Source organism: Chenopodium quinoa, unplaced genomic scaffold (genome assembly GCF_001683475.1).
Source record: "Chenopodium quinoa cultivar QQ74 unplaced genomic scaffold, ASM168347v1, whole genome shotgun sequence".
Classification (NCBI taxonomy): Eukaryota; Viridiplantae; Streptophyta; class Magnoliopsida; order Caryophyllales; family Amaranthaceae; genus Chenopodium; species Chenopodium quinoa.
The window spans coordinates 2,179,465-2,198,499 of record NW_018743697.1 but is presented as its reverse complement, the minus strand read 5'-3'; the positions used below and the strand labels follow the sequence as shown (position 1 = coordinate 2,198,499).

Genomic DNA, 19,035 nt, shown 5'->3' with positions numbered 1-19,035 from the left:
TAATTAAACAAGTCGTAGCAATATATTTTTAACAGCAAGCAACATACAAGTATCACCTTACGTCAAAAGTTTGGAGAATTTTTTGAAGCAACATTGTATTGGATAAAAAATTTTGGAAAATTTTATACGGCGTAAAAATGATTTGCGTTTAGAATGAAACATTAGAATGTGAGAAAAAAGAAATAATACGCAGTAAAATACATTGATTTGGAGTCACGGGAAGAGATTTAAGGATCAAATGACGGAGGAATACAACTTAAAATGGTAGATCCACATTATATTACATTTTTTGCTACATGCTTCCTCTATTTCTATTTAATTGACTCATAGCCTTTCGCACAATAGTGAAGGAAATTAGAGAGAAATTGTATTTAGTGTGTACGCCGTATAATTCACCTTTTTACCCTTAAAAGTTGTCCTTAGTCCTCACATACACTTTATAAGGGTATTTTAAAGAATTTATCTACCAAAAACTTACCTAATAAAGTATGGATCAAGTAATACGAAGTATAATATTTAGATTTGTTTGCCACATTATATCAAAGATTTTATTTTCCGTTTTAAAGGTCTATTCTCATTTACTGAGCTGAGCTGAACTGAATTGTTTATGAGTGAATGAAATTAGAAACTGAACTGAGTTAAATTAAAATTAAGCTGAAAAGAACCGGCCCTAATTTATTAAGGTGTCAGACCCTAGTTTAGTTGACACCTTCCTTTAATCATGCTTGCCAACACACTATTTTAATGATTAATATCTCTAACTTTCGGCATGGTAAATTATTAAAAGTGAATATTAATATAAAATATACATTGAGATGATTTAAACAGAATTTCACGTGACTATGTTTCTATAAATCACGAAAGTTAATCAAATTGTAGTTTGTAAATAATGTAAAAGTTAATTTGTGTCAACTAAAAACAAAACAGAGGAAGTATGTGATAATATTGTTTGCTATGGATTTTGCATATATGTCGAGTTAACCACGACGATTTATCTTAAGTGATAGTATAATTGTTTTCGTTCATCAACAATCAACATAGCAACAAAATTGTGATCTTTTAATGAAACAAGCAATAAACACACAACCATTATTATCAACAAACGAACATATTGGCTCAATATTTACAAGATTGGCCAAATTAATCATATTGCTTCCATCCCAGTTACATTTTCTTTTGTTTTATAAGTAGCTGAGAACCTGTAGTTCATTGGACGCATCACCATGGCTTCTAATTGCTCTTGCTTTGTCGCCGTTGATTTCCAAAACCTAACAGAAATATTGACATATAAGACACCCTAAAAAAACTACACAAACACTTAAAAAAATGGAACCTAAAATCCTAACCCAAATATATCCAAAAAAGAGACTAAGATTTCTAATGAACACAAGGAGTTATTATTTGAACTTCCGCGAAATTTTTTTTTTAAGTACTAAGCTACAAAGTAGAAACTTTACCTCTGGTCTTGAATTAAGAACTCCACTAGACATTCCTACATCAACGCGCCATATGCTACAATTGTATTCACTACAAATCCATACAAAATATATCAAATTTTGAGAGTGAGTTCAGGAAAGCATCACAACTGTGCAATATAATTAGGAAGCCACCCCAGGTATACTGCATGCTATCAATTTAACCACATACCAATTCACCCCATCAATCTGAGGGGTATGACCCACCACCATCGCTTTAGCACCAAGAGCTCGTAAAGTTTCTTCAAGCATTTCATGTATCTTAAAAAAAATAAATAAAAAAAAATAAAAAGAAGTTAATCAGAATGCAGCATTCAATTTCCGGAAGGTATCTGCATCATTCTTGAGTTTTGATAAAACAGGGAAGTTTTGAACATATCTATACATGCAACTTAGAAAGCAGAAAATTCTTGCCTGGTTAATTTCATAGTCAGCCAAATCTGAAGTATCTCTTGAGTATAAGCGATTCCAAACAACACTATCATATCCCCTCGTGGCAATGAAAGGAAGAGGGGATGTAGTATCTTCGTCATTGTCATGCTCCACTCTCATCCAATGGGAAACCTCTTTGTTCATCCTCTCTATGCCATAACCAACTAAATAACCAAATTCTTTTTATATGAGTTGAGAGTCAAACATCCAAACTTTTTTTAAAAAAAGCCAAAATAAAAGCATTTAAAGGATGAGTTCATAGTACACACCATGGTGAGGAAGAAGTCCACCGTGACAAAAGACCCAATCATTAACTTGAAGGACAATAGGATGCCGTGCTAATTCACGAGAAAGTCGGCCTCCTGGTTGAAGGAGGACTGACCGGGCAATAATTCCTCTCTGCTTCTGTCCTAATACATGTGTATTATTACAAGACTATCGTCAAAAAACACAGCATGAATAAAGAGCATGAGACTGCCTGCTGAAACTTCATCAGAAATGCCAAACTCGGCAAATAATAGATGCATAAGCATAACAAAGTGGGAATTGATTTGTAATATCAAGCAGAACAAAAAGTCCCAATACCTTAATTAGACTCCAAGGATCAAAGTTATTTTGGTATTTTTGACGATCTTCTTTCCGCCTCTCTGAAACAGCATTCCAACCAATAAAAGCTTCATCCCAATTGTGATTACACTCATTCAAGTACTCTAGGAAATCCATGCACTCTTCAAATCCCCCAGAATCAACGTATCTATAATCACCTTCTATGTTCATGGTTTCGTGATTTCCATTGACCTATCCAAGGAATAAAGAAAGGTTTCAACAAAATAATTACTACCTCCGTATTTGCAACAAAGGAATATTTTATATCTCACAAATAATACCCCTTTGTTGCAAATAATAGTTAACGGAGGTAGTATAACAAAATCAATTTATGAACTGGCTAAACCTATAACAATGGCATCTTCAAAGCAGGAAAAAAGAGGGAAGCTAGGAATTCATGTTGTATGAGGGTGAACAATGATTAAAAAAATAGAGGTATATGAAGGTCATTAAAGGTTGGTTTTAACATCAGAAGGACATTTCATGATCTCACTAAAAAACAAAGATAATAAACATATCACCATGACACCATGGCTTATAAATCAACAGTCACATCCAAACACACGCACATACCTGGAAGACAGCTCCTCCTTCCACTCTTGCCTGAATATCAAGAGACCGCAACAATGACAAGATAGCTATTTCATCCTCCCCTCGATCAAGTATATCTCCAAGCTGTATCAACACCTATTTCATGATAAACAAAGCAAGTATAAGTGACCCATTTAGACTCAAAATTGAGCTTCCCACACCATCAAATTACAATATATAAATTTTACTGTAACTTGGAGCACAAAGCCCATTCCAACGCGCCTTCATTTGGGCTAGATGTGTAAGGCACTTCCCTACAACACATATGCAGCTAAGCTGCCTCTCACACAAATCAAGAAGTCGCGTATAGGTTAAACAATTAACAAATCTATCATATATATACACAATGTCAGAAACAACATTCCCAAAACTCTTCCTATCCAACCATATGTCCATATCAAGTACTCAACTCTCTGACATAAGTATAGATACTTAGGGCATCCACAATAAGAGGTTTGTTTAGAGGTTTGAGGAAAAAAATTAGAGGTTTGTCCACAAACCTCTTATTGTGGAAAGAGGTTTGTTTTCAACAGGTTTGTATATACAAACCGGTTCAAGGAGGCTTCCATGGCCCACTTTTAGTTTTTTTTTTTAATTATTAATTTTTTTTTCTTTAAACATTTAACTTCTTTGTTTTTGTTTTGATGAGTTGTATTGACAATGGGTCCCATACATAAATCTTTGAATAGGTTTATCTATTGTTGATGAAAGGTTTGTTAAATGGGGGGTTTGTATGATGATGATGTGGCAAGTGAACAAACCCATTAGAGGTTTGTTCTATTGCTCATGCCCTTATCACATTATCTTGCACCGAAATGATGCAAGTACATATAAATAGCAGTGTAAACACTAGACAGATGATTAACAATCAACCATTAACACTAATTGAACAATTAATCAATCTATTATATATACACAATGTTAGAAACAACATTCCCAAAACTCTTCCTATCCAACCATATCTAGTACTCAACTCGCTGACATAGGTATATCTACTTATCACATAATCTTGCACCGAAAAGATGCAGATGTACATATAATGGCACTGTAAACACTAGACAGAGAACCAACAATCAATGATTAACACAATAACTAAATCTGAATAGATAACCACTAGACAAATGAATCAACACTCAACACTAATAGCTAAGACACGCCTTCATCCCTTGATCACAATGCTGGAAACACCGTAAATTGGCAGTGACAATATCAATCCTTGCAACTAGAACGCAATTACAAGGACACAAACTGTTTGTATGGAAAACTATTGTTTTTTTTTATTATTATTATTGGATGAAAAACTATTGTATTATAAATATAGAAAGGTGTAACATATAGATATTCACATATTACAATTCATCATGATTATCCATCAATCCATCATCTCCCATGGAATCATACAAACAAGGACATGGTATTAGAGCATACCGTCTCGCCGCCAGTCCACAAGTCTCGACCATCTGAACTCAAGACTCCGGCCATGTTGAGCGCCCATCTTGCCTTAGACAAATCTCCATGCAAATCCCCCACTACACAATTCACAAGATTTCAATGACAACAAAAATTAAAGCTTCAAACTTAAAAACATTTCACCACTTTTAACAAGAAATAACTATCACATACAACTATACTCCTAATCTGTAATCATTTCCAATGTTAATTGTAATCATGGCTTAATTTACACTTAATTTACATAATTTTTAACCATATAATTATAGGCATCCTCTTAAAAATTCAGAACTTTCCCACAAATTCCCACTTTACAATTAAAAAATCTTCAAACCCACTTGCCAATTATCATAATTTTACAAAATATACCCAGTTATCATCTCAAAAATCAAATAATTATAGCAAAAAATTATGAAATAAAATTGCGAAAAACAAATAAGAGAGAGAAAACGAACCAGCGACAATTCGACGATCAGGAGCAGAGACGAAAGTGGGAGGATTGCCGGTGATAATTATGGGCTTCAAATCTTTACCTTTAACATTGAAATTAATAGGGTCGTTATTACTATAATTGATTATGTTATTGTAATTTTCTGGGGTTTTAAAATTTTGAGAGAGAGAAAATTTGATGGGAAAAAATTTGTATGGTTTTAAACAAAGAGATAGAGAAGCCATTGAAGTTTAGTGTTCTTCAGTTTACTCCACATATCACTGGCTCACTGCTACTGTTAGCTAATTTACAAGATACAAACCAGGAAATCTTAAGGATTAGCACATCTTTTTGTTCTTATAGTCCGTTTTAAAAGTAAATTAACTAACTACCAATAAAAAGCTGGATTAGCCGATTAGGTGATAAGAGAGTTATCCCCCTTTAAAAAAAAAAAAAAAAAAGAGTTGTTCCAGACTTAAAGTCGTTTTAGCTTAATAATAAATCATGTAGTGTGTTTAGTGATTAGCTTTTTTTATGACCATATCATGTGGTCGGGGTTATAACTTATAAGTAACCCCCTGTAAGTAAGTTTTGGCCGACTAATTAACCTTTAACAAGTAACCACTGACTGACTGAGGGTCTGTTCTCTTCAAATTATTTTCATTTCAGTTTTTAATTTTCTTCTCTCATAAAATATTCAGTTTAGTCAATCAGAACAGGCCTTGAGTAACCCCTGAATAGGTTTTCCTTAAAAGTAACCCGACCACACAAAGATTGAAATGCAAATGATATATGAAGTAACTAAATTAGATTCTACCTTATCGTTACAAAATATTGATCTTATATTTTAAGCTTGTAGATATCAATTAAACCAATTCGGCTCAACTTTTAACTAAGTATGTAACTATAAACATTAATGTGTATTTTACATTTTTACCTTCTTTATTGTTTTCTCTCTCAAAAAACCCCAATAAAAGAAATGAATCTATATATTTTTATTTATAAAATCACTTTTTTCACACATAATATTAATTTATATTCATGAAAATAGGTTATGAACTTATGAATTACTGGTAAAGTTTAAGAATTAAATTCTTTGACTAAAAATATGATTTAATATCTAGAAATAGAGTTTGTAAAGTTTACTCTATGAATTTGACAATACTCGGTAATAAATTGTGATAACATAAATAGCTTTTGGATAATTAATAGTAGAGTATTTATGATAAACACCTTTAAAATCACAAAAGATTTGCTAATACGTGTTGGATTTGTCAATTAATGTGAGCCACACGTGTTTAGCAAAAATTATCATCATACATGAGTTATCTCAGCTTCAACATTCTATTGGCCATCTGTTCCACTTGGATTTTTTTTAGTCAACGCAAGTCCAATATCCATCTGCTATCTAATTGGGCCTTTCTTTGGGCCTTTTAGATAAATAAACCAATAGTCTCGATATCTCCTTCGTATCCTCTTTAAAATTGGGCCATCCCATTTATATGCACAAACTGAAACTGCATTACTACTACGGAGTATAATCGAAATGATAATAAGTTTTAAGGGTTAAGGACTAAAGGTAGTGGAAAATCAAACAATATTTCGTATAGTCATAACTTATTACGTAGTACTTCGTATAGTATTTTTGAATAAGATTAGTGTGAAAAAAGACACAAAATTAGGTAGTTGAGGATCTAAATGAGAAATTTCAAATTACCATGGCTTATACTTTGTGAGACACAATGGTTGCAAGGAACTCAACGGTCAAATTTTTTATAGATTACCATTCACTTATTCCAATATTTTGTATGCATCTTCGTCTTAACCTAATCTTGAAGAATTACCAACTTTTCATGAAATCAAATAATCTTACTTTTAGTACACCTTTCATTCAGCGAAGCTTATTAAATTATGTACAAGACTACAAGTCCTTCCAAGTTTCCAATTATTCTAGGACTAAGGCATTCGTTTTCTTAGTATGCTAACAGTGCAACCACCCCAGTTTCAAATCATTAATTGTATATTTGTATCATGTGATTGACATTAGTAGCTCAAATAAGAGTCACATCAAATTTTGGAATGTCAAATAATTAAAATGCTTTCCATTTCGGTTTTCCGCTAGTTTATGAAGGACAGGGTCGAATACTACTAATTTTATGCTAGAGGATTTGGTTCATATTTTTGATTTTTTTTTTTTTTAATGACTTTTGGAATTTTGTTCATGCACTGTCATTCATGAGCCAAAGTTTCACATGCTATATTACCTAGTACTTCCATAAGTACACCCTAGCTATTAAATTTGTCGAAATTTGACCTGTTCTAAAGAATCTTTGTTTTTTATTTACTTAAGTCTATTCTCTTCAGCTTAATTTCACTTCTTTTCAGTTCAGTTCCTATTTCCTTCTCTTATTAATAATTCATTTTAGTTCAGTTCGATTCAGTCAATTCAGCTCATTTCAGTTTATCAAAACAGTCCCTTAGCTTGTATGAAAATTTGTATCACCTAATAAAAAAAATGGTTTAATTGAGTGAATAGTGATGATCTTGATTGAAAAAAAAGTTAATATGGTCAACATTGAAGATCCGAAAATGAGAGTCGCGTGTTATAATTAGAAGTTGAACAATGAGCAGTTGAATGAGCACCATTGCACCAATAATCACAAATTCTCAAGTGATCCGCTTCCAACGTTATGTGTATACTAGTGGGTGAACAAGTAACATGAAGAGAATGTAGATATGTAATGAGTGGACCATGATTTATTTACTTTTTAATGGTGTTATTTTTAAAATTAATTTTGGAGCTACTCTAAAGTCTAAGGTATATTCACATTTACTTAATTTCAGTTCAGTTCAGTTTAGTTTAGTTCAGCTCCAATCAGTTCAGTTCAGTTCAGTTCTTAATTTCCCTCTCTCATAAAATATTCAGTTCAGTTCAGTTCCGTTCAACTCCAATCAATTCGGTTCATTTCAATAAATGTGAACAGACCCTAAATATAGCATTCACTTGATCAAAGTTTAAGATAAAAACTACGGAGTAGTGTGTAGTCCGAGTGTTGCACTGGTTGTTACTTTAATAAGACCTTATTGTAATTTTCAATTATATACATTTATTTTTATGTTTATAACATAGTTTATGATTGGCTTAGATGGTTAAGTAACTATCTTTCTTATACATTCTTAGTAACACCTTTTAATATATTAGTATAGATATGATCTTCTATATTTCTAGTCCATATCTTATACATATTAGCTATTACTACGTTTAAAAAAAAAAAAAAGTATAGTGGGGAGTATTATCTTAGATTTGTTTTAGGATCTGTTTGATTGGAGCTAAAGTGAAATTAATTTGAAAAGAACAGACCCTCAATGTGTACTTTTAGAAGTTTAATGAGTAAAAGTAATTTTCTTATCAATAAAAATAATATAATTTAAGTAAGAAAATGTCAATTAAAGAGAATGTAAATTATCCCTAACATGATAGATTTGATAATAACTGTGTAGATATAAAAGAAGTGGATCTCCATTGAAAGTGAATGAAAATTGTTGAGATAATTAGGCCATCATATGTTTATTATGTTGCACATAGAAATTCCAACAGCAAAATTCAAGAATCACTGGTAATTGCTCAGTAAGTCAGGAGTCACTTATTCATCTTCAGAGAATAGTTGAAGGAGAAAAAGCTGCACAAAACAAAATATATTATGGGTCCAAAATATGTGGGAAAAGCTATGACTATCTTTTTCGGGACAAACTCATCTTCACAAAATAGTCAAAAGCATCTGGCCATCTGCTATTCTGCTAATACTCAGGAGTTGAAGAACAAAGAAAATAAGTGATATTAAAAAAAAAGAAACCTGAATAATATGTTCCATTGGAGTCATTATTTATTGGTATCATCAAATACGTAGTAATGGTAGTATATTGTTTGGTTGGTACTTTGTAGCTAGTAGTTAGAGTTTTACCTTAGGGCATGAGCAATAGAACAAACCTCTAAGAGATTTGTTTACTTGCCTCATCATCATACAAACCCCACACTTGACAAACCTTTCATCAACAATAAATAAATCCTCTTCAAAGGTATATAAGACCTACTTACAACTAATTAAATTTATCTAAACAATAAAATAAGCCCTAACAAGATTTTTTTTTTTTTAAAAAAAAAAAAGAGAAAGTGGGCCATTTGGAGCAAATAAACAGGTTTGTATATACAAACCTGTTCCTTATTTTGCTTTTCCCACAATAAGAGGTTTGTCAACAAACCTCAAAAAAGTTCCCACAAACCCAATGACAAACCTCTTATTGTGGATGCCCTTAATACTCGAGGTGGCGAGGTCAAACGTTTAATTATTCAAATAGCTAGGGATGGAAAATCTATAGTCTTTCTCTTCTCATTTGTGACAACATACTTGTACATACATTTTATACTTGAGTTTAGGGTATCTTTGTTAATTTAGTAGGAGAGCCTATAATTTAAATAATCTAAATGTCCACCAACCCGCGTATGTACACTTAATTATAATGTAAACATTAAAGAACACTTACAAAGCTGAACTAGATTAACCTGCGACGACTCAACCCATTTGACCCCTTCTCCTTATGGTAAAAACAACCAATCCCGTTGTAAAAGGAAAACGAAACCAAACTCATTTAGAGTCTAAGAAGGTTGTGATCAATCTTGTGATTGTCCTTAATAATTAAGGGTGTGGGTCAAATTTTTATGTTTTTGGGTGGTGGGGGTCCTCTAATAAGAAGTAAGAACTGTCCTAAAACTTTAGGGTCAGTCACAATTATAATTTTTTTTATCCCTGCGGCATATGACATACTGCATGATCTGCATCAATAGATATTCAATGTTGAATCTTACATTTTATGGCAGACTGATGTATCTGTATTCTGTATATAGTTGAAGGAATTGAAAGAAAGAGAGGAGAAAAATTGGGATGAAAAAAAATGGTCATTGATTGGTTAGAGAGCTAATGAGGGGTCCAAGTGCCGAGGCATTCCAATTCCTATGAGTCAGAGCTACCTTAGCTTTCTTCCCCCCCCCCCCCCAACACCCCCACGTAGTAACATAGTGTATTTAGTAGTACTATAGAAAAATTAGATTAGAATATGACCCCTCCACAAGAATATTTTTTGGTTGGTTACTTGGTTTCTTTCAAATTATATGTGTGTAGTGTGTGACCCATCATTTTAATCATTGTTGTACACCAATGCTTCTATTGACTACAACAGGGGTATAATGGTCATTTTACCGATCATTATTTTTGAAATGTTTTTGTGGTTTAGCATAAAAAGAATCGATTTTTAATGACTATATAATCAAGAGGTTAGCTCGATATCTAAATGTATACTAAGGACCTGTTCTCTTCAGCTTAATTTTAGTTCATTTCAGTTCAGTTTCTAATTTCCTTCTCTCATAAACAATTCATTTCATTTCACTTCTGTACAATTTAGTAAATCAGAACATACCGTAATTGAAGTAATAGGCGTGTAGGATAATATGTCATTTGTATTTTTGAGATTATTCACTAGATTCATTATATTTATATATCATCACTCTAAATGTATATAGAGCGTAAATCGAGTTTGTGTGTTACCATCGAGTATTCGAGTTTACCTTTGCTACTACAAAAAGACCAAATTTGTCCCACCATGGCCAAGTATAGACATCCTAGGTAAGCTAATGTATGGGTTGATGTCTATATTGTCAAGTCTTTGTTCATCTAGGTTATCATAGACCTTTGTATTGCCCGAGTGTGAAAAATTATTGATGTATCTACTAAAACAAGCGGTGAAGATATGTTTAGTTATATGTCTTTTCTCTGTTATTTTTGCTAGACGTTATTGATAAATCATGACTATGAATTATGAAGGACTGATTAAGCATTTCAAAGAAGGGCTAATAGTACGTATATTTGATGCAGTCGGGCTTGTTATGGGAACAAGTACATGTATTTGATGTACACCTTCGTTTGAGTAAAAAAATTTAACAAGTTGAAAACGAAGTATGAGTAAACTTACTCACAAGTGAGTTGTCTCACATTAATTAAATCAACACTATTAAAGGTTTTATCTAATTTTTTTAAAGAGAAGTTTATACAAATATTATAAACATAACTATATATTTGCATCTTTAACATATAAATTACTATAAACAATTAGTGTTTTACAGTTTGACCATTGGAGAAAGAACATTAGGAACTTATAGTACAAAAACAACCTAATTGGACCAAGTGCCCTGACCATATAATGTGCATTGTGGAGTAGTATTTGGTTATAAAAATTAGGCTAATAATCCGATCCGTACCTATTTAATTGTTCAAATGTCTATAACTCTATATCATTGAAGGTTATTCCCGAATAATCTGTCACTACAAAAAGATTCTTCAAACTATCATAAAATGAAATTAGAAAAATGAGCTAAGTGTTAATACATTCAATCATTCATACTCTTGGTCTCTTGGTTAGGCCGACCTTAAGTCGGCAAGAAAAGCCAGTTAATCATAAGACACCTTGTTAATTTGTCATATAATAATGATTTAGATATATAACTAACACTAACTTGGAAAAATATTGTCATTTTCAGATCTTATTATTAAGTCAAAAAGTTACTACGTATTAATCAACTATTTCAAGAGATACATCCTCCAATGACCTTATTGACTTGTTTCACAAACTTTTGAGGTTTGACTCCAAAAATATTATTACCATATCTCCTAGATCAAGCAAATACTTGAAATGATTGTATGCATTATCAAATGATTTATACTTCGTACTATATCTTCATTCCTTAATACAAAGTAGTAGTTTATTATATATTTCATTTCTTAAGTGAAAAATACAAAAACATGAAATTGAGTCAATTATGAGTAACGACTAGTGACTTTGTTGTAAAAAAAAAAATACGACTAGTGACTTTTTCCTTTGTAAGGAAATGACTAGTTAGTGACTTGTAAGTGGGAAGATTTCTTAGCTTTTACTCCAATAGCCTGAATCTTTAATGAATTTAATAATGTCTAATACTTGTGTTTAGATGATACCATCTTAATAACAATAAAGAAGTATTTTAGTATTAAGAGGATACCAAACACAACTTAATATGAACGACCGCTATTAGAATTATTGAAAACTTAAGCTATTAGATATAGAGAATTTCCAAGCAAGTAGGGTTTGTTTTGTGGGGGCATTTAAGAGTAATTTTTTTAAAAAAATTATCATCGACAAAATTATATATGTAGAGGCGGGTAAAATAATTAAAGAAATGAGTTAATGATATATACTTTGTATACAACTAATATGAGTTATTTTCACATTAAATTTCCTTTGTAACAAGGGTCTTTTAATGTTTTTCTTTTTCATTACCTTTATTTCAAAAATAAATTATACAAAGCAATACCTAGAGTCAAAGATTTAGACAAGGATATAAAAGATTTGAGGCGAATAATATGAGTACGTCGTAGGGTTTAATATTAATTAAATATACTTTCAAATGAATGGTTTGCCGACTAATAAAGAAAAATTGTAAGTAAAAAAGTAATGATGAATGTTTTGACAAAATACAGTACAAGACTCCATAAAGTATAAATCACGTAGTGATGTTGGGAGGTTAAAGAGCAAAAAAATTTGTTAATGATGTAACCATAGTTTTGTCCAACCAACGTTTAATTATAACTTAGATAGAACTTAATTAAAGTAATTAAAAGAAAATGATCTTTATTTGGTAAGTTTGATCCTCTTAACTTTTTATGGTTTTGTGGAGTGAAAATTCCACAAAGGGGAACACCGTCATATGCATTAGCTACGTTACGTACACTTATACTTAATTAACTTTCTTACATTTGGTCGATTTTTCATTTTTATATCATAATAAAATATGCATTGCTTTCAACAACTTTCTATAATTAAGACTTTGACCCAATTGAGCAATTAAAAAACTATGGAAAATCCCTCAATTTATGCAAGCTATAATCATGTAAAAGTTGGAGAAACGAACTAAGACGAGTATTTTATTCATGGGTTATTCTTCACTTGAATTACTATACTTAATTTAATCATGTACTCAGTAGTCAGTACTCGTATTTGGCCCTTACCAAAAGTATCTGCTTTAATACCATGATAAAATGACTAATAAGCACAAAGTTATAGTAAAGGATAAAATTGACTACTTATAAGTTTAGTAAGATTCCCTCCTAAACTCAATTGGTGGAGTAATTTCATCAATCTTATGTGTTAGTCATTCTCTTTTCACCTACTCACATGTGAGTTATTTCCATTTCTTCAATGATATATCATGAGAGGGAATTCAGATGTGAATCTGCGCTAGCATTAGAAAATGGGTCTGGCCCGCATCTACAAGCCAAAAGATAGATTATTTCACAAGTCCAAAGAAGGTTTTATCCCAAAATCATATGACAATAGGAGGGATAGCACTTTAGCCCTATAAAATGTTCAATTCTCGCTTCTTTTTTCAATGCGGGACACTTAGATGTGTTGCTTTGGGAACTTCATACTTCTAACAATATGTCTATGAGACAACAAACCTTTGAAGGATTTGGAGGATGATTTATTGCTACCAAAAAAAATGACATAATAAATAAAAATGGGCATGAAATAATGGCATTCCTCCATGAGATATACAACTAGATTTATTCCTCCATGATTTATTCCTCCATTTTCCCATGACATATACAACTAGATAATAAATAAAAATGGGCATGAAATAATGGCAATCCTTGATGACATAGATATTATACAAGTAAATAAATAGAGTATAGTACTAGTAGATCCGACAAGATGAGTAAAATTAGGATAATGAGAAGAGGAAATTGGTAGCTTTAAAAGATTTTAAGCAAACAACAGTGTAGCAAAAGACGGGGCCAAAAAATGGTAATAATAATGTAGTGGCACAAGTAGTAACTAATAAGAGTGAGTGAGTAAGTGAGTAAGCGAGTGAGTGTGTGAGTTAGTTTGAATACACCCACAAACACAATCCTACTCAAAATCCCCGTATTCCTAGATTTAGCAGACACACACACTCACTTACGTAGCGTAGTCGGCAGGCGAATCAATTCTATTTTACCTGCTTACTATTTTCTTTTTGAAATTCCCCCTTTTATATTCCCCAAAACCAGGAATACTAAAATTAATATACTTATATCTAGCTAGCTAGTAGTTCATGAAATCAGAGAATTCTTTGGATTCATGCATGCAATACTCATATTCTATCGCGCGAATGAATAGCTGTCGTGATCTTGTGGATGTCAATAAGTTTAATACCGAGTACAATAGTTTAGTTTTAAAAAAAGTTAACTTTTTTTTTTTTATTTTTTATTATTGAAATCAAATTAATTTAATTTAAATTGATTGATCAATTAATTTGTAAATGGCTTGAGAACATAAAGTATTTTACATGTGTTTAGAAAATGAATAAACCAAGAGTAATTCATTATCTACCATAAGTATGTGAGATATATAAGTTCAATTCAGCTCTAATAAATTAAGTTCACTAGTTCAGTTCAATTCTCAATTCAGTCAATGAGAACATACCCTAAATTAAATAGTGATAATAATACTGAGAGAGTGAGGAATAGCTCAAGTTATTAGAGCTCCTCTCCTAATTCCAAGAGATCTTGAGATCGATTCTCATTATCTGCTTTGTGGCTCTCTAAACACCAAAAAAATTAAAAAAAAAAATAGTCATAATAATACTAGTAGTTAACGGGATTGTAAACATAAAATCTTTCTAGTGGCTCCACGCTATTTTCCCACGCACAAAATCCCAACAATTAGTAGTGGCAAATTTACATTCATAACCCTGTGAGGAGTCTGAGCTTACCCTTATAAATACACTCCCTTTCCCCACCTCTTCCCCATTATCCCCCACAAAAAGTCATAGCTAATTCTTCTCTTTCTACTTGAAAAAAGGAAGAAATTGAAAGAAACAAACCAGAGAAATCTCTTTCTTATCTCCCAGATATCTTTCAAGAAAGTATGGAAGAATCTGTAAAGCTCAGGAGGGATAGCGCCATTAAGATTGAATTACTTTTTATTATACTTTATCCGTTTCAAATTACTTGAAAGTGTGTATCATTCAAACTTCTACGGAGTATAAAAATCATGAAAGTATTAAATTAAAAAAAAAATAATAGTGGCGCTATCTATCCTGAGTTTCACGGGTTCTTCTTACTATGAAACACTGTATTCATTCTTTTCTCTCACGGGTACGATATCTCTTTTAGCACGAGTTTAACTTGGTATGCATGCTTAATTACACTCTATTTTACCTTTTCTTTTTTCACTTTTTTTATGACTCTTTATATGTCTCGTTTTGTGTATGTAAATTAAGAGTATTTTGCATGCTTGTGATGGTAATAAAAAGACAATATTATTTGACCATTTTTGTATGGAAATTAAGAGTTTTTATGTGCATGAGGTTATACTTTACTTTGGGAAAAAAAAAATGAAGATTATGCCTATTTTTGGGGCGTATATTTCCTCTTCCCATATATATTCAAGATCAACTTTTCAATTATATGAAGTTTTGATTTTTTAGACTATATTTTTGTATATGATCTTGTTAAAGGTATATTTTAATGTATCAATTACAGTAACATTTATTTACTACAACAAAATAAAGCAAAGGTAACAATGCAAAATCATTGCCTAATATAAAAAAAGTGTTGCCTTGTAGCTAAGACAACACTTATGAGGCGTAATTTATGCCTCCGTTGTCTATTCATAAGGCAACACATTTTTATTCAAAGGCAACAATTTTGAAAGGTTAGGTAAAATGATACATAAGGCAACACTTTAACAAAGACAACAAATGAAAAATGTTGCCATCTAAGAAGATAATTCAAAAATGTTGTCAATCCCAAGCATTTAGTAGTTAGTAGGGCTCGAACTTGTGACCTCAGAGTCACAAGGTTAGTTCCCCACCAACTTTACCAAACTTGCTCATATATATAGATATTAATGTTACATTTTTCAAACAATAGTTTTGTTATTGTTATCTTTTCATGCAACAATTATTATATTTGTTGTCTTAGACAAGAAAAAGGTAACACTTTAAGCAACTGTTTCCTTATATAGTCTAGAGCAACACTTTTTTTTTCCTGTTACTTTAGTTCAAGGTAACAAATAAGTATTGTTGCGTTGCATTATTAAGAATAACATTTCTATAAGTGTTGCAATCTTAAGTATTGCCTATTCTCATTTTTTTTGTAGTGATTATTATATAATTATTGGTACTTTTTGTACAAAAATTCGATGTATAAATGGTTGAATAGGGGTAAAGTATGAACTTATATAGGTAGTCAAAGATGGTTTTAAAATATATATATATATATATATATATATATATATATATATATATATATATATATATATATATATATATAGCTAGTCAAAAAAAGATAAATCGACCAACAAGTGAGTTTGAAACAAACATTAATAAAATAATTTCAAAAAGGATTGGGATCAAAACATGATTGTTGCATATAAACAAATTAGCTAGGTGTTCCTAAAATGTTAGTAGACCAACTCAACCAAAAGCTTAAACTGATGGTTGAGGCCCATACCCCTCACATGAAAGGCCTTTAGGGCTTGAAATGTGGATGCAGCACAAGCCCTCTCATATCCGGCGCGAATTAATTCCACTTTAATGGAGGGGTGAATGAGATTCGAACCCGTGACCTCTATGTCACGTTGTCTCTGATACCATGTTAGTGGACCAAGTTAACCAAAAGTTTAAGCTGATGGTTGAGGCCCAGGAATATGTTATATACTCTATCATAAAAGGATATGAAAAACATGATACCAACAAAGAATGTTTCCTATGCTCTAATTTATAAGATTTTAAAATAAAGACTAGCTACAAGATTGCATTACTAATTTAACTAATTCAACCTCAATACATGTGAAATACGTTTAAACTATTACTAATCTAACTAATTTATCATCATGCTTTGCATCAAAAAAAAAAAAAAAAAAAAAAAAATGAGGAAACTATAATAACTTTATAAGGTTATACCTTACTCGGATCTCTTCTATTAGTTCTATATCAAGCTATAAAGGTTTTAATTTCATAAATCAATTACCTTGTTGAAGATCCTCATTTTAATTTACTAGCAATGTTTTAGTAATAGTGGTTTTTGACCTGGCCACAAATACAATATTGACAACCAAAATTGATGGATATGATATTTCATATTGTCTTCACCAATTAAATATAGTGCACATGTGAATCACTCTATTTAATTTAATTTTTATTTGAGTGTGTTATACTATTATTTCCACAACTCGAGGTAAGGAGTTTGAAAGTTGAGTTGTGATTTAAAGTCAAAGAAATTAAAAATACACTAGCTTGTTAAATGAGGGGAAAAAAAACCTAGCTAATTAGACATTCTTAGGAACATACACTTATGGATAACAAAATTATCAAGCTAAGTTTCATGAAATTAAATACATTGATCGAAATTAGGGTTTTATTTTGTCATGTTCTAGTTAGACTCAATTTACAATTTGGTTTTCTCTTTCTCATGGGACCAATCCTATTCCCTCTCCTTTTCATTAATACTCCATTGTCGCTTGTCTTATTCAAGTTTTAAATGTCTAGATAAATGAAAATAAGTGATTAATGACCAAGAGCTACCCTTCTGCTAAAAGAAAGAAAGGGTAGATGAACGTATGATTAAATTAGGGAAAAGTCTATTGCTTAACTAATTCGGTAACTAACAAGCTAGCCGAGGAGCAAAATATCCTAAATTAATAAGCACTACCCTTGTATCATTATTAGACTGGAGTATTGAGTAAGGGTGTGATCGACATTTAACTTTCTATTATGTAATATAAAATTCCGTGTTTGTGAAGCAAAAGACTTTTAAATTAAGAGTCACAAACTCACACTCTACTTATGCACCTAATTTCTTCAAAAAAACAAAAAATGTAGTACCAAAAATAGTTGACAAGAGATATGATGGGCATACAATTGAGGAAACGAAGATAGATTATATGCCAAATCATGACTTTCAAATAATTTTAGTTAAAATGACTATTCCCACGTAATATGGGGACATGCCACTGGGAGAAAGCATCTGTACGGCTAGTATTAGTGGTGATAAATTCCACGTGTACGGTTGGGATAGATTCAAAATCTAATAAGAGGGCCATCTATAAAAATTATGTACTACTTTAGGGTGCATAGCGTGTAAATATTGTATGGGGACAAAGGTAGCAGAAGATAATAAAAATATGGGATGATGAGTTGAAGTCGTCGCACTAAAAATTCTTTCATATTTGGATTATGGAGTACTTCATTCGTCCAAATTCTCTTTGGATAATCTTCTTGTTAGATTTTAACATGTAAGTAGTCGTAGTATATTAAGAAATTTGGTAAAGTGATCGAGGTGAAAATGTAATAGTAATAGATTGAATTTGTGGAGGAGTTTTCAATCTTTTCATCAAATTGAGTATAGCAAATTAAACCTCTTACAAAAATAAATAAAATTCGTATGGTAGTATAAAAATTATGTACGGACAAAGGAAATACTAATAATGTTGTAGAATATGTAATATAATTACAGTATATTAGATATGATATGAATTTCATAAAGATTTAGCTCATCATATTGTTTCCCAACATTCATTCAACAGTGGCGGCAACTTTGCTTCAACAGATGCTGCCATTAACTTAATTAGACCAAATTTTAATTCAATTTATTTTTATTATGAGTCAGAACAAACAGATACTCTATCTCATCAGTGGAATCTATAGGGCAATGTCGTAACATCATATATTAATATGTAACATAAATTAGTTTATTAAGTCTATACTAGCTGATCATAGAAATATGCAATTATATATATTGGACATTTTGTTGTATACTAAATTAATGCGTGTTAGCTTAACTTTTAGACTATGAAATTAGTTGTGAAGGAAGGAAAAGACTGAACTATGTGAACCGGTTTCAACCTACAATATTGGTTGATCAGAGTGTATTAAGATCAATGTAGCATTTACATAACTAATGGACTATGGTTCTATTTTAA

The 19,035-nt window shown here is 31.3% G+C and overlaps 1 protein-coding gene across 2 annotated transcripts; it reads right to left on the bottom strand.

Moving 5' to 3' along the window:
- Positions 1 to 933: 933 nt before the first annotated feature.
- LOC110684162 (shewanella-like protein phosphatase 1) lies at positions 934 to 5,546 on the bottom strand. Of its 2 annotated transcripts, none has more exons than XM_021860572.1 (9): positions 5,009 to 5,546; positions 4,533 to 4,633; positions 3,087 to 3,200; positions 2,493 to 2,705; positions 2,177 to 2,342; positions 1,890 to 2,071; positions 1,648 to 1,736; positions 1,458 to 1,527; positions 934 to 1,268 (listed from the first exon to the last, which is right to left on the bottom strand). In XM_021860572.1, the coding sequence occupies exons 1-9, from the start codon at positions 5,226 to 5,228 to the stop codon at positions 1,182 to 1,184; spliced, it is 1,242 nt and encodes a 413-aa protein (XP_021716264.1). In that variant the 5' UTR covers positions 5,229 to 5,546; the 3' UTR covers positions 934 to 1,181. The 2 variants fall into 2 exon arrangements, with proteins under 2 accessions (XP_021716264.1, XP_021716265.1); XM_021860573.1 differs by having other exon boundaries at positions 2,177 to 2,312; positions 5,009 to 5,447.
- Between the last annotated feature and the right edge of the window lie 13,489 nt (positions 5,547 to 19,035).

Coding starts and splice junctions, on each gene's coding strand:
- LOC110684162 (XM_021860572.1), bottom strand. CDS start 5,228: ATGGCTTCTCTATCTCTTTGTTTAAAACCATACAAATTTTTTCCCATC. Junction 2,706..3,086: donor AAGGAGGAGCTGTCTTCCAG/GTATGTGCGTGT, acceptor TTCCTTGGATAG/GTCAATGGAAATCACGAAAC. Junction 1,269..1,457: donor TTCTTAATTCAAGACCAGAG/GTAAAGTTTCTA, acceptor TATTTCTGTTAG/GTTTTGGAAATCAACGGCGA.